The sequence below is a fragment of the Trifolium pratense genome, linkage group LG6 (assembly GCF_020283565.1).
Source record: "Trifolium pratense cultivar HEN17-A07 linkage group LG6, ARS_RC_1.1, whole genome shotgun sequence".
NCBI classification, from domain to species: Eukaryota; Viridiplantae; Streptophyta; class Magnoliopsida; order Fabales; family Fabaceae; genus Trifolium; species Trifolium pratense.
Genome location: NC_060064.1, coordinates 15309470 through 15323900, shown reverse-complemented (window position 1 = coordinate 15323900; position 14431 = coordinate 15309470). Strand labels below are relative to the sequence as shown.

The following is a 14431-nucleotide window of genomic DNA, read 5'->3' as shown; positions in this document are numbered from 1 at the left end:
CGTTCACGCCCACTCTCACTGGCGGCGCGTGGGGGCGCGTGCGGTGCCAAGGAGACTCCAAATTTTTTTATTATTTTTACATAAAAATAGTAAATAAATTTCTGAGAATTTTGGGACCAGTTTGGTATTTTTCTGAGACCTGGAACTATTTTTAGTTAATTAAATGAGGTAAATATGCTTTTATAAATATAAGATATTAATAAATTTTTCCCAAAATTTTATTTAGGGTATTTTGAATTATTTGGAACGGTTGGGGATACCCCACTCTCTTCGGTTTTATATCGTCTTAAAAATTTAAATTTATTTCACAATTTTTATTAAGGGTTAAATATGTTTTTGGAGAACAACTCTTTGAAACCATTCCACAGCAAAAATGGTTTCATACCGTTATACACTGAAACCATTAGTCTAGTTAAATGGTTTCATGACGTTATACACCGAAACCATTATTATAGTTAAATGGTTTTATATGAGCATTAGTCTCAAGATGTCATACACTGAAACCATTAGTCTTGTTAATTGGTTTCAAGATGTTATACACTGAAACCATTTGTCTAGTTAAATGGTTTGATACTGTTATACACTGAAACCATTATTATAGTTAAATGGTTTTATATGAGCATTAGTGCCAAGATGTTATACATTGAAATCATTAGTCCTTTTAATTGGTTTCAAGATGTTATACACTGAAACCATTTGTCTAGTTAAATGGTTTCATACTGTTATACACTGAAACCATTATGCTAGTTAAATGGTTTCATAGCGTTATACACTGAAACCATTAGTCTTGTTATTTGGTTTCAAGATGTTATACACTGAAACCATTAGTCTAGTTAAATGGTTTCATAGCGTTATACACTGAAACCATTATTTTAGTTAAATGGTTTCATATGGGCATTAGTGCCAAGATGTTATACATTGAAACCATTGTTATTAAGTAAAACATCACATAACCATTTTACAAAACCATGTTACATAAAGCAAAAAATCATATAAAGCAATTAGGGTTAGTTTAGTTGAAAAAAATTTGGATAGTATGCATGAGATATTGGATTCGATCATTTCTTTATTGTAAAGAAAAATCGATATATATATATATATATATATATATATATATATATATATATATATATATATATATATATATATATATATATATATATATATATATATATATATATATATGTAATTAATGTATGAAATTTTATTTATATTGTGATTATGATTGATAAAACTTAAAATTAAATTGTATGTTTGACAAGTATGCTTTATATATACATGAACCATTTGTTATTATGTTGGGCTTCGAGGGGGTGTATGACGAAAATTAATTAAAAATGAATTTTTATAATATATACTTGAAGGAACAAAAGTTATTATTTAATTGGAAACGGGGGGCGCGCTAGAAATTTGGGGGGGTGCGCTAGAAGTTTGGAGGAGGGAAAAAAATTGGGGGCGCGCTAGAAATCTAGGGGAGGAAAAAAAATTGGGGGGCTCACAAGAAATCTAGGAGAAAAAGGAAAAAAAAATTGGGGGGGGGCGCAAGTAATGGGGTAGTATATGGGGGGCGCGCGAGTAATGGATTGCCTAATTTTGGGCTTGGGCTGAACTTTTGTTGACTTTTGGTGTAGGAAGCAAATATGGTGGGTGTAGGAAGCAAGTTTATGCATGGTGCATAAGTTTGGGCTTATGCACCATAACCACACCCGTTTTACTCTATGGTGTGTTACGGTACTCATTTTGAATTAGTTCCCAATATGAAAACATCATGAAGAAAGTGTGATATAAGAGAAAGAAGATATTTCCTTAATGCATAATCTCATCTTAATTATCTATGGAAAATTTGATTAAGGGAGTGTTTGGTTTGAGAGAAAGAAAGATAAAAGAAAGAAAAACACATACTCGAGTGTGAAAATAAAAATTGACGGTTGTTCTTCACCCTCTTAAATTTATCAGAACCCCCCTATGTCCTTTCCGTTCATCAGAAGATAATTTTCGGTAGTGCAAATTCTATCAAAAAATATCTTCTAATAGTGTAAAATTTTACTACAAAATATCTTCTGAACCATCATAAGAAACTTCTTCAAAAAATTTCTCCAAAACCCAAGAATCAATTATAAGAAGGCCATGCCTATGTTTCAAAAAAAAAAAAAGAAGGCCATGCCTAAATTTGACTCAAATGAATTGTTTCTTCAACTCAAATTAAAACTAAATCATTTTCCTTTTCTCTTGTGGTTTGCCACCATAGAAGTAAGTATTATAGAAGAAAATAGTGCAACATTCCTTGAAATATTTTTACTGGTTTTGAATGTAACCATGCCATAACACACCATGAAGTTAATCCACCACCAAGAATTCTCCACAACTGCTTGTGTATCTACCTTTATCAATGAAACAAACTATAATTTTATAAAACTTGACTTATCAATCTCTCAGTATTTCATAATCCTACACAATCTGCATGAATGACTAAAAAAAGTCGAAATAAACACTCATTTAACTCAATTACTTTTATTATCTCATTTAACTCCTCCATAAACCAATAAACACTTATAAGTCAAGAACTAGAAACTTATTTTACGCGTTGCATTCTTATAAACTATAAACACCAATATAAGGCATTAACACTGATGCCATCCAAAGTTTTCCATCTTTCTCTTCCACTTCACTAATGAACTTCAAGGTCCTCCCTTCACAATCTTCCAAGACTTCCAATATTTTCCCTTCATCACTCAGCTTTATAGCTGCAGCATGAGGCTTCTGCGCCAACGACTTTTGCAACTGCTTGAAGTTGCCAAACTTTAACAAAACTTTAGCAGCCCATTGATTTGCAGCAGTCCACTTTGCAAAAGGAGTGTATTTGGCATGCAAAGCAACCCAGAACTCTCCTTCTGAATTTCTCCTTACATTGTCTGGATAACCTGGAAGAACGGCAAAAGTATCAACTTGGCCAGCATGAGGTCCATGAAGCCAAAGCCTCAAAATCTTGCGAGTCGAGGTTTCAGCTACTAGAAGAAATGAACCATCTTTGCTTAACGCAACACCATTGGGAAAAGCAAGACCACTTAATAAGACCTTCACTTCTTTTGTCAACTTATCGTATTTCATTAACCGCCCTGTCTTGTCTCCACTAAGAAGTACAAGCATAAATTGCCTGCAAACAAACGTTACCAGCATATAGATCAAAATTTCTTCATAAGAATATTTATATTTTTCAGTTATATTTATAGTTTTTGGTTTCATAAGTATTTTCTAGGAATAAGTCCTCAAATTCTTACATTTAGCGACATAGGCCTAAGAGAAAAGCACAGTTTTCGTTGGTATTATTTTCTTCAAGAATTAAGTTTTGATCTCATTTAAACAAGTGGTTCATACTTCCTAAGAAATTTTTGTGTACCACATGGTTCATAATTCTAAAACCAGGATGATCTTACAAAGGGAATATCAATTTCAGTGACCTAACATGCAAGAATCAATTCTAAATTCAATTCGTACTCCGAAGTGACAGTCTAACATCATAAGGACTATTTAATAAGGGAAAATGCTAAAGTGTACGAGTCACACTGTGTAACTTATTTTGATGCACATTTTTTACGTAATTTTTCCTACTCAATAGCAATGCAGTTAATTTAGTGCTTACAAAATGCAGACAAAGTTGGTGAACTTACCTTCTATGGTAGACTGTGCTTGAATCAGTGAAGTAAATCACATCTTCGTCTTCACTGATGTCCATGTCATTGGTGAAGTAAAAGGGCTGTCCTTCAGCTTCTGTTACTACCTGGGTGGCCAAACCACCTTCAGGTCCTACTACTTTGAGGCCAAGGTAGGCATCAGCAATGTACAAATCTCCATTTTTCTTATCAAACTTTAGACCTAGTGGCCTCCCACATATATGCTCCAACTCTGGTGCAAATGGACGAACACATTCCGACCTTGAAAATCATACAACAAAACTCATTGAATTCAGCAGAAAAATTTAATAGTTATGAGTTAGGTCTAATGTCACAACATTCAAACAAAATAATCAGCATATGACTTTGCTGCACATCATGCAAAACCTACCAGGCAGAGTTTCATTCAAAGCAATTGGGACTAACATAAGGATCAGTTTCTTAGCGCATATCTCAAGTTTTCACAATTGAGAATTATAAGGTTTGTAATGTACATAATCCCGTGTAAGGAAAACACTATTCTTCATTCCCTTCATGTTCAAATTAGTTGAAAAAAATCATCTATGTTCAGTAGTTCCTACAGCCCAGTGTGCTTCATATAGGGAATAATTAGCTCATAGCATTGGTCCTAACTCCTAACTCTTAAGTGTCTTAAAATATAACATGTGAAACATGAAATTAAGAGTAAAAATAAGGGTGATCCCTGGCATCCGCGACCGGAGTTAGAGACTAATTTCGAGGTATTGAGATCTATCCAAGGGGTTGACACTCACCGAACAGACACTCTTTCATATCTAAGACCGATCCCCTCGCCACGTGTTTAAAAGACTCAATTATCTACCTTGTGCACATTATGTTAGTGAGAGTAAAATTAAGACTAACTTAAGACCAACCTTGTGATACAGTGTTAGTTAGAGTGAACTTTACATTCTTAGGGTCCGCTTGATTTGCAAAAGGTAAGCACTGACAAGGTAGAACAGTACAAACGTTCAAAGTATTGAACAGTGTAAGGAACAATTTTAAAATCAAACAAAGAACAATTGAAGTTGTTCTGTCCAGACTTTTATTTTTTTATCAAATCAATCACACCCTTATAATTTACTAATATACTGTACATTATAAATAAGTGAAAACATAATAAGTATAAGTTCCAAATGGTAAGTTACCACCACAAATGGTCTTAGTATTTCTAGCATTCCGGTGTTAGGATATTCAATTATGTTCCGCAGATGCTTACTTTATAGCTTTTCCTAAAGGATTTTAGTTATAAAACTAAGTTCCAACTCCTAAAACTCAATATAGTAGAAAAAGAGCAAGTACAAATCATTTTCAATAACAAAACCTATCATTTTCCAATTAAAAAGGAGTACAGCTACTCAACCACCTTCCGAAAAATCAACTATCTCAATTAAATATCCACAAACTATAAATTAAATATCCACAAACTATAAACCTTAAAAAGAAAAAACAAAAAATAGTAGTAATAAATGAACTTTGAAACGTGGAAACATCTACAGTTACACCAAATACATTTCAGGTCTTTTAAGTTTCGCGTTTGTAAATTACTATCTATAGTACACAGACAAGTTAGCTTTTTTTTATAGGTAAGTTTCTAACTTGTGGCACAGTTATCCTTTCAGAGCAGATTAATTGAAAGAGTAACCACGTATCCATGCAAAGTACGGAAGAGTAAGGTACAACAAGTCAGAATAATAAGCGAATTATTTGTTAACTAACAAATTTAAACACTTAATTGCTACTAACATAGTAAAATTTAATACCTATCGGAACTTGTGACAGCAAATTGAATCCAACCACGTTCTTCTCCTTCCCACTTCAGAATCCGACCATCAGCAACACCGGTGTACGGACCTTCACCGTGACTATCGAAAACAAGACTTTCCGGCCCAACAGCACCGGTGACGTTAATTAAACGAGAAGTATGAAGATGGTCCTTGGATCCAGGAATGTGAACAGGTGTAAAGAGGTATTTTGGGTCGAATAAAGAATAGATTATGGCGAAGAGTGCGAGAAAAGTTGCAACAACAATTAGTTTTGAGTTCATGTTTAAGATAAGCGTAGGAAAAGGAAAAGTGGTACCGAAGTAATAAAGAGAAGAGAGTGTCGTTTGTTTCTGTTTGTTTTTTTTTTACTTGAAACAAGCGACTATGATGATCCTACCAAGGAAAGTGCAACAACTTAATTTTGTTCTGTTCAGAAGAGTAAGTACATCTAGATAGTAGATAGGACGCACGTGGATCTGATCAAAATTTGGTCGGATAAATCTACTAATTTCTGAGTTGGATTCTGATTTACTCGAATGATTTTTCTGTTTTTTTTTATATTAAATAACTAAATAATAAATCATCGTTTTTTTTTTATAAAAATTATTGTATCTTTTTATTTTCTTAAAATATGGTGTAACTTATTTTTACTATGAAAAATATTTACTAACTATCAAACGAAAAAACTTTTAGTATTTTTGTAAAAAAAAAAATTAAAAAACCGTATAACATTATTAGATTCCTTAATTTTTTGAGTTGAGTCTGATTTTAACCGGAACCCAAATTTTTTTATGGAATTTTTAAAATTCATATTCACCTAATTAGCTGACTCAACCCAATATTTTTGGGTTAAATTGGATGGATTTGGCAAGGTCAGCCAAATTTGCCTAGTATAAATTTTAAGACCAAATTTTAATTATTTTTAAATATAAAATTCGAGTTGAAACCCATTTGGGTTGGTTCATTGGTATTGGCTTGGGACCTAGGAGTGTGTTTCTCTTGAGGTCTGAGGTTCGATTCTCTCTGGTGCCAATTTGAATGGGCTAATTTAGCTTTTTAAAAATTAAATCGAGCTGAAAATATGAACTTTCTGATTTTAACTAAACAATTTAAATATAATTAACTGTAATACAATCATAGAATCTCTCTAAGTGCATACAATCCGTGTGAATATGATGTCAACTTTATGAATTTCAAATAACATCACATATTCATTAGTGCCCAAAAATTGTGTTCTCTCCGATAGCTATTAGGCAAACTTAACTCGATATTTAAATTTGCTTAAAATTAATTAAACATGATATCAAATGATAGAATATTGAATATTTTATCTTGATCACACACTAATTTGAGTGTTAGAGCCTAACACCACCCTAATCGCATCCAATAGTCAGAGTCATCTGTTAGAATAAAATTGGTTCTAAAGCTCAAAGTTTTAAATCTATAAAGTTTTGATGATAACAATAAGTATTAAATGTACAATTGGTAGTACTAATTTCTTAATCTAGTGTGCAGAACCATTATAAGCAAATTCTGATGATCTTAAATTCTGAAGAAAACCAACAAGCTCTGAAAAGGCATGCTCTGATAAGGTCTCAGAAGCAAGGATGTTCTGAAATAATTTTGACTCTGAAGCTATAGTGACTCAGAAGCAAGAAGTCTTCAGAAGATGATCAGTTCTCTGCGTAATGAAAAGTTACTTTCATGACAGTCAAATTCAGAGAACGTTGGAGCCAAATTACAAGGACCTTACTCAAGAATGGTATAAGCAATTCAAATGGATAATCAAGCTTATCAACCTTATTCCAATGTTTGGTAAACACAGAAGTCAATCTGTGAAAGTTTCTTTGTTTGGTATAAACACCTTCTGTATTGACAAAGTAGAGGAACCCCACTACCACTTTGGCATGTCACGTTGCTTTCATCTTAAGACTGCCAAGAAAATGTTAACTGGCTACCTGGTCATTGCACAACGGTCATATTCACATGGAACGTACTCTTTGAACTATATTTTCAACACTTCATCATGAACTCGTATCACACGCGCACACTATCCATTGCGCACTCTCTCTGATAATACGAGCACTCATCCTCTGAACCTTTGAATTTCATTCACATCCAAAATACTTTGAAGTCCGTTTCTACTCATTGTATTTTAGCCTCAAGGTTTCATTAGTGCTTTGTATTATTATAACAAACTTTATTTCATTCTTAAGATTGAGAAGTCTCTTGTTGTGTGCTTGAGTGATAAGTGCTAAATTTCAGTGATTTTACCTATACATTTTAAGCACTTATTGACTTATTTTATAAGTCATTTGATGTAAAACCCTCAACTATTTGTAAATATTAGTATTTACTAGCAAATTAGTATTTTAACTATTTTCACATATTTTCCCTTACTTTTGTAGGTTTTAGCTATTATATATTAATTATATAAGATACATATTATTATATTATGATTAATGTTTATTTATGTGTTAATAGATCAAAAAAGAAGTGCAAGGATACAATTACAAGTAGGCTTAAAAAGAAAAAGGAAACAATGCGGTCCAATTGGAAAAGAGGAGCAGAGAGTTAAGTTGCAGACACCACCGTTTTGCTTTCTTAATACTAAAGGAATTGCATACTTAAGTGATATATTAGAAAAAGCCTATAAAAGCAATCAGTGGTCATTCTTACACTCACACACACAAACTTGAGAGAATTCAGAGAGTTCAAAGACAGAGCAATTAAATTAGAATTAAGCTTAGGTCATAGGCAAGAGAAGGTGGATCCATCCAACTTGAGAGATCAAGGGATTGATGTGCACTCTTTGTTCCTCTTTCCACATTTGTAAGTTTACCACCATGACAATGAGTGGCTAAATCTTTTGTTGTTGGGATTAGGTGTAGCTCATTCATAAATATGTACAACTCTTAATCATGTTATATATGTTTTAATTTATCATCAACTTAGTGTTATCTTTGATTTGCATGTTTATCTTTAAGATTTGAATTGTTATAGACATATTTCACTTTGAATCAAATGGAAAAGATAATCACTTATTAAAAATCCTAAAACTCTAGACATAGATTTAGGTTTTTAATATTCACTTTTGTATTGAAACTTAATGCTGTTGTGTTATTCAAATGTTTCGAGACATCGGAGTTTAAATAATACAATTTAGCCGTTATATTAATTATTCAATCGAGACATCGAGGATTAATAAGTATAACGTGATTCTTGTCGTTATCTGGACACAGAAACATCCGTGAGCAATACGTGATATGTTGATGATTAGTTAAAATATATATGAATGTTTTAGAAACGTACATATAAGTGAAAGAGTGAAGTCTAATCCCGACAACCTTTTCTCTCTGAATCTTTAATCACATTTTTATTTACATTTATATGCTTTTGCAAGTTTTTACAACAAAACAAACTTTAAATACTTCACTTAAAATTATGGTAATTGTTGAACGGTTTTTAATATCACACTAGTCCCTGTGGAGACGATAATTCTAAAACTTACTTTTGTACTCTCAACAAAATGGCGCCGTTGCCGGGGACTGGCGTTTAGATATTGGAGTATTGCAACAATTTATATTCTTTTAAGTGTATTTGTACATATTTGTTTATATTGTATATAATCTGTGTGTTTTATCCTAACCCCTCTTTGCTAGACAAAGTAGTTCTTCTTGTTAGCTATTTGTGTTTCAAATTCTCCAAAGTGACATAAACCATGACTGACCATGGCTATAACAACAACAAAGGTGGTGGCGTAATGCCTTGTCACAACAGTACAAGACGGCTAGCCCACATTGTCGGACCTCTGAAAAATACCAGACAAATAGAGATAAAACCTGGGCTCCTTCAAATCTTATATACTAACCCTTTTGCAGGTTTAGACCATGAGGATCCATATAATCATCTTGTCAAGTTTTATGAGATTGCTGATACGCTCGGAGCAACTGAAGCAGAAGAAGAAAATGTGTTCATGAGAATGTTTCCTCATTCACTGACCGGGAAAGCAAAAGATTGGTACTTGGACCAACCGGCTCAGATTATGACCGACTGGAACGCACTCGAGGAGAAATTTCTCAACAGGTTCTTTCCACACAATAAGTTCATGGAAGCCAAGATCGCTATTGTTGTATTCTCACAAGGGTCCAATGAAACACTTTGCGAAGCTTGGGAACGGTACAAGTCTATGTTGAGAAGATGTCATAACCATGATTTTGATGATCTTACTCAAATTCATTTCTTCCGAAACGGACTTCAACATCAGCCAAAACTTTTCTTAGACGTAGCTGCAGGTGGTTCTTTAATGTCAAAGAGTGCTGAAGACGCAATATCTATCATTGAGAAGATGGCACTCAGTGATCATCAAGGTGAATACAACCGGAATCCTTCGCAAAGAAAAGCAGTAATCATTGAACTCGGTGCAACAGATGCAATGTTAGCTCAGAATAAACTATTGGCTCAAGTGGTAGAAGAGCTTACAAAGCAATTGTCAAAACTTTCACAACATATAATGAAGATGCAAGAAGTGCCGAGTAAACACAAACAGGTTGCTTATTGTGAGCTTTGCAATGGAGACCATCCCACCGGTTATTGTCCCTCATTGAATGAAGAAGTTTACTATATGGGAAATCAACAAAGACAATGGCAATATCAAGGCAACACTGCTTATCAAAGAGGAAACAATCCAAATTATGGCCAGGGGTGGAGACAAGATGCAGGACCATACAGCGAGAATCCTCCTCAACAAAATCAGAATTCAAAGTTGGAGGAAAACCTGAACAAATTTATGGAGATGACTATTTCCCATCAGCAGGAGCAGCATCAACATCATCTCAACAACGTTGCTCACCAGAAAAACACCATTGCAGCAATAAAGAATATTGAAAATCAGCTTGGCCAGATAGCTAAGCAGATGGCCAATACACAAGGAAAAACGTTTACTGCCAACACTGAAACTAACCCGAAGGAACGCTGCAAATCCATTTCAAGTAGGAGCAATAAAGTGATTGGTGACAATTTAGAAACTGAGAAAGAAGATGTTGTTGAGTTGAAAGAAAAACCAGAAGGGGAGAAAGAAGTAAGTGAGAAGAAAATAGAAGAAAAGAATAAAGAGGGAGAATTAGTTGAAAATGAAAAAAGTGAGAAAGAAAATGGAGAGGTGTTTGAAAACAATGTGGAAAAATCATTTAGTGAGGAAGGAACTAGTATGAATAGTCCTTATAAAACAAAACTTTCTGACCCACCTGCTCCTACCAAGAAAATAGTCATTGAGGAGAAAGTCATTGAAGAAAATGAAAAATTAGAGAAAGTTGTTGTTGAGGTGAAAGATCAAGATGAGGGAGAAGAAAAAGTGAAATTAGTTGAAAAACAAGAAGAAAATAACCAAGAGAGGGTTAAAGTTAACAAGGCCGAAATTGATGAAGTCATAGAATCCATTTGTGCCTTGTTCAATAAAAATCAGCTGGGGAGAGAATGGACTCCGCATCATCCATATCAGAAGTTCATGGAAGTTCTCCCTATTCAACGGAAGCAAAAGAATGATGTGGTTTCCGTTTCATTTTGGCCACCCTAACATATCAGGCGTCAAGCTAATGACGTTAAAGAAGCGCTTGTTGGGAGGCAACCCAATTTTCTATCATTACTATTTAATTTTTGCAATTTATAAATTTAGTATATTTAGGCATGTTTTGAAAGGTTTTAAATGAGCCAAAGTTGAACCATCATGACTATTTTGTGTTCAATATCATATAAATTCAGGTTATGCTACTGTGGTTAGTGAAACTTGTTTTGAAAGATCTAATATCTAGCTTGTGCATGTCTTAATTTTTTATTTATTTTTTTTAGTTTTCATTTAACCACAATTGACTCCTGTGTTTGGAAACTCTCAAGCTCAACATGGTAAACTCTGTGGACCTTTTTCTCCTAACATAAGGCTGATATGCTATCTTTGCACAGTTTTACTGCATACCCTTTGCTTTGAATTGTCCTTGCTGAATGCTAGAATTGTTTTACTTAAATTGAAGCATGACTAGTGAGAAGTAGATGATACCTTTTAAATTATGGACTTATGTCAAGGACTGTTTTCTCTTAGATTGAATGTTGATTATGTTTTTGTTGCTGCCCTGCTATTCTTAAAAGCTTACCTTGTTAATATGTTCAACTTTGGATTGCATATGAGTCCTCTTAATGATGTTTCTATAAGATTCTTAGTTCTAATCATTTATTGAAACTCATATTACTTTTGTGCTTTGTTGGAACTAAGGGGCAGTACTCTCTCTTGTCACATGAATTTGAACTTATAAGTAGTTAGAACTGTGGCTTGGTATTGACATGTTGAATTTGTGGTTAGAATCTTGTGAGTCTAAATGTTGATTACTTAGAAAAATTGCTACTGATAGATTTGAGGTTGCTAGCTCATTTTAATTGTGATGGACACTATCATGAATGCTTCTAGTTACTTTTGAGGTCAGTGAGTTATTGTTCCATTGAAGCTGAATAATGCCATTTCATAGTGCATTCATGATTATGCATATGCAGCAAGGCACACCAATTCCTTTTGCTCGGCCTACACTTGAGATCTTTGCTGCATTTGTTAAATGGCCTGGGGTCAGTCCACATGTACTGGAGGGGGCAGCTCATCAAAATGATGTTGAAGTTGGAGATAATAATGAGCAAGATGGAGGAGAGCATGGAGCTTAAAGCACGCCAATCCCAGTGAACTTTTACAGTTTTTATTATTATTAATTCAGTCTTTAATTTCAGTTGACTAATTTTGAATATGTTAGATTCATGATGTTTGTGAAATTTTGAATATGTACTCTGAACATGTGGTACTTGGTTTTTTTTTTTTTTTTTATTTTATTTTTTTTTGTTGAATTAAATGACATTTGGTAATTTATATTATATTAGTAAGTAGTTACTATTGTGAATATTGTGAATACTTTTTGAAAACAAGCTCACATGTTTTTTTTTTAAGATCCGAAAGACAGGTTTGTGGTAAACCAATGAGCAAACATGATAATTTTGATTTGTAGAGCTTTATGTCAACTTTTGATTAATGTTTGAAATATGCTTAGGAACTTAACATGTTCTTGAATTGTGTTGTTTGTCCTAAGATGATTCTCATTATTTTTGTTGAACATGATTGAAGCTTGTGTTATCCAATCTAGCCGGGTGAGAATGTGTGAACTTTCCATTGTTTACATAAATATTTGAGAGCCGGCAATTGTGTATGCTCATTTGATTTTAACTTAATCTTGCTGTCATTAATATGTTTGATGTTGTGGATATGATCAAGGCCTTGTTTCTTTTTGAGTGATAACTACTTGGCCAAATTTAACCTACCTTGTGAGATAGTGATCTTTTGTGTCCCCATTTGAGCCTTAAATTTTGAAAATTGTTTGTTTTATAAACCCTGAAACCAAAAGAATAGAAAAACAACTACTCTACCCTTGTCTTAGGATAGGAGAGCAATTGTATTTCATTAAGGGTTATGTCAAGATTCAAGTTGGGGAGAAGTAGGTTGAAAGAAAAATAAATAAATTGGTTTGAAAAAGTAGTGAATTGGTGATTGAAAATATAAAAAAAAAAAAATTGAAAAATAGTTGTATGACACAATTGAAATTCAAAAAAAAAAATGAGAAAAGAAAATAAGTTTTCTGAAGAAGTGTCGGAACAAAAGAATCACCAGAAAAGAAAAAGGGGAAAGTGAAAGGGAGTGAATGAATCATGAGATGAAATTATGCTGGTTTTGTGCTCTCTTATCCTTGAGGCTTTTTGAATCCATAGAAAAACAATGACTTTTTGTAGCCCAGCCCCGTTACAAGCTTTATGAAGTCCTTAGTGATCCACTACTGATAGCATGTTTTGTTATATTGCTTGGATGAATGTTTGAATTGAATTGTTGCATGCACATTGCTTGGATTGAGTGAAACACTTGCCCTTGAGTGATATATTTGTGAGAAATTTGTGATAACACTTGAATCTTAATTGTTTGATAAGAATGTTGAGAATTTTGCTTAGGCGTAGCAATCACTTCATGATCATGCTTTGTTTCTTTGAATATTTTAAGGATTAGTCTTTAGTTGGCATTGCTTTACTCATGCTAGAAGAAGATTTTCAAACTTTGATTGATTACAAACCCACTCTTGAGATTGCAAATTTTGAGCTTGTCTATATTTTGATATTACCTTTTGTTTGAGGACAAACAAAGTCCTAAGTTGGGGAGAGTTGATAAGTGCTAAATTTCAGTGATTTTACCTATACATTTTAAGCACTTATTGACTTATTTTATAAGTCATTTGATGTAAAACCCTCAACTATTTGTAAATATTAGTATTTACTAGCAAATTAGTATTTTAACTATTTTCACATATTTTCCCTTACTTTTGTAGGTTTTAGCTATTATATATTAATTATATAAGATACATATTATTATATTATGATTAATGTTTATTTATGTGTTAATAGATCAAAAAAGAAGTGCAAGGATACAATTACAAGTAGGCTTAAAAAGAAAAAGGAAACAATGCGGTCCAATTGGAAAAGAGGAGCAGAGAGTTAAGTTGCAGACACCACCGTTTTGCTTTCTTAATACTAAAGGAATTGCATACTTAAGTGATATATTAGAAAAAGCCTATAAAAGCAATCAGTGGTCATTCTTACACTCACACACACAAACTTGAGAGAATTCAGAGAGTTCAAAGACAGAGCAATTAAATTAGAATTAAGCTTAGATCATAGGCAAGAGAAGGTGGATCCATCCAACTTGAGAGATCAAGGGATTGATGTGCACTCTTTGTTCCTCTTTCCACATTTGTAAGTTTACCACCATGATAATGAGTGGCTAAATCTTTTGTTGTTGGGATTAGGTGTAGCTCATTCATAAATATGTACAACTCTTAATCATGTTATATATGTTTTAATTTATCATCAACTTAGTGTTATCTTTGATTTGCATGTTTATCTTTAAGA

The 14431-nt window shown here is 33.2% G+C and overlaps 2 protein-coding genes across 3 annotated transcripts; one reads left to right on the top strand and one right to left on the bottom strand.

Moving 5' to 3' along the window:
• Positions 1-2257: 2257 nt before the first annotated feature.
• Positions 2258-5900, bottom strand: LOC123892413 (protein STRICTOSIDINE SYNTHASE-LIKE 10-like). 2 transcript variants are annotated; one of them, XM_045942199.1, is made up of 4 exons: positions 5453-5870; positions 3669-3932; positions 2552-3154; positions 2258-2493 (listed from the first exon to the last, which is right to left on the bottom strand). In XM_045942199.1, the coding sequence occupies exons 1-3, from the start codon at positions 5734-5736 to the stop codon at positions 2593-2595; spliced, it is 1110 nt and encodes a 369-aa protein (XP_045798155.1). In that variant the 5' UTR covers positions 5737-5870; the 3' UTR covers positions 2258-2493; positions 2552-2592. The 2 variants fall into 2 exon arrangements, with proteins under 2 accessions (XP_045798155.1, XP_045798154.1); XM_045942198.1 differs by having other exon boundaries at positions 2258-3154; positions 5453-5900.
• A 1806-nt stretch (positions 5901-7706) lies between these two features.
• On the top strand, positions 7707-14156 carry LOC123889212. The gene is made up of 2 exons (XM_045938433.1): positions 7707-10494; positions 10537-14156. The coding sequence occupies exons 1-2, from the start codon at positions 9177-9179 to the stop codon at positions 11028-11030; spliced, it is 1812 nt and encodes a 603-aa protein (XP_045794389.1). The 5' UTR covers positions 7707-9176; the 3' UTR covers positions 11031-14156.
• Positions 14157-14431: the final 275 nt, after the last annotated feature.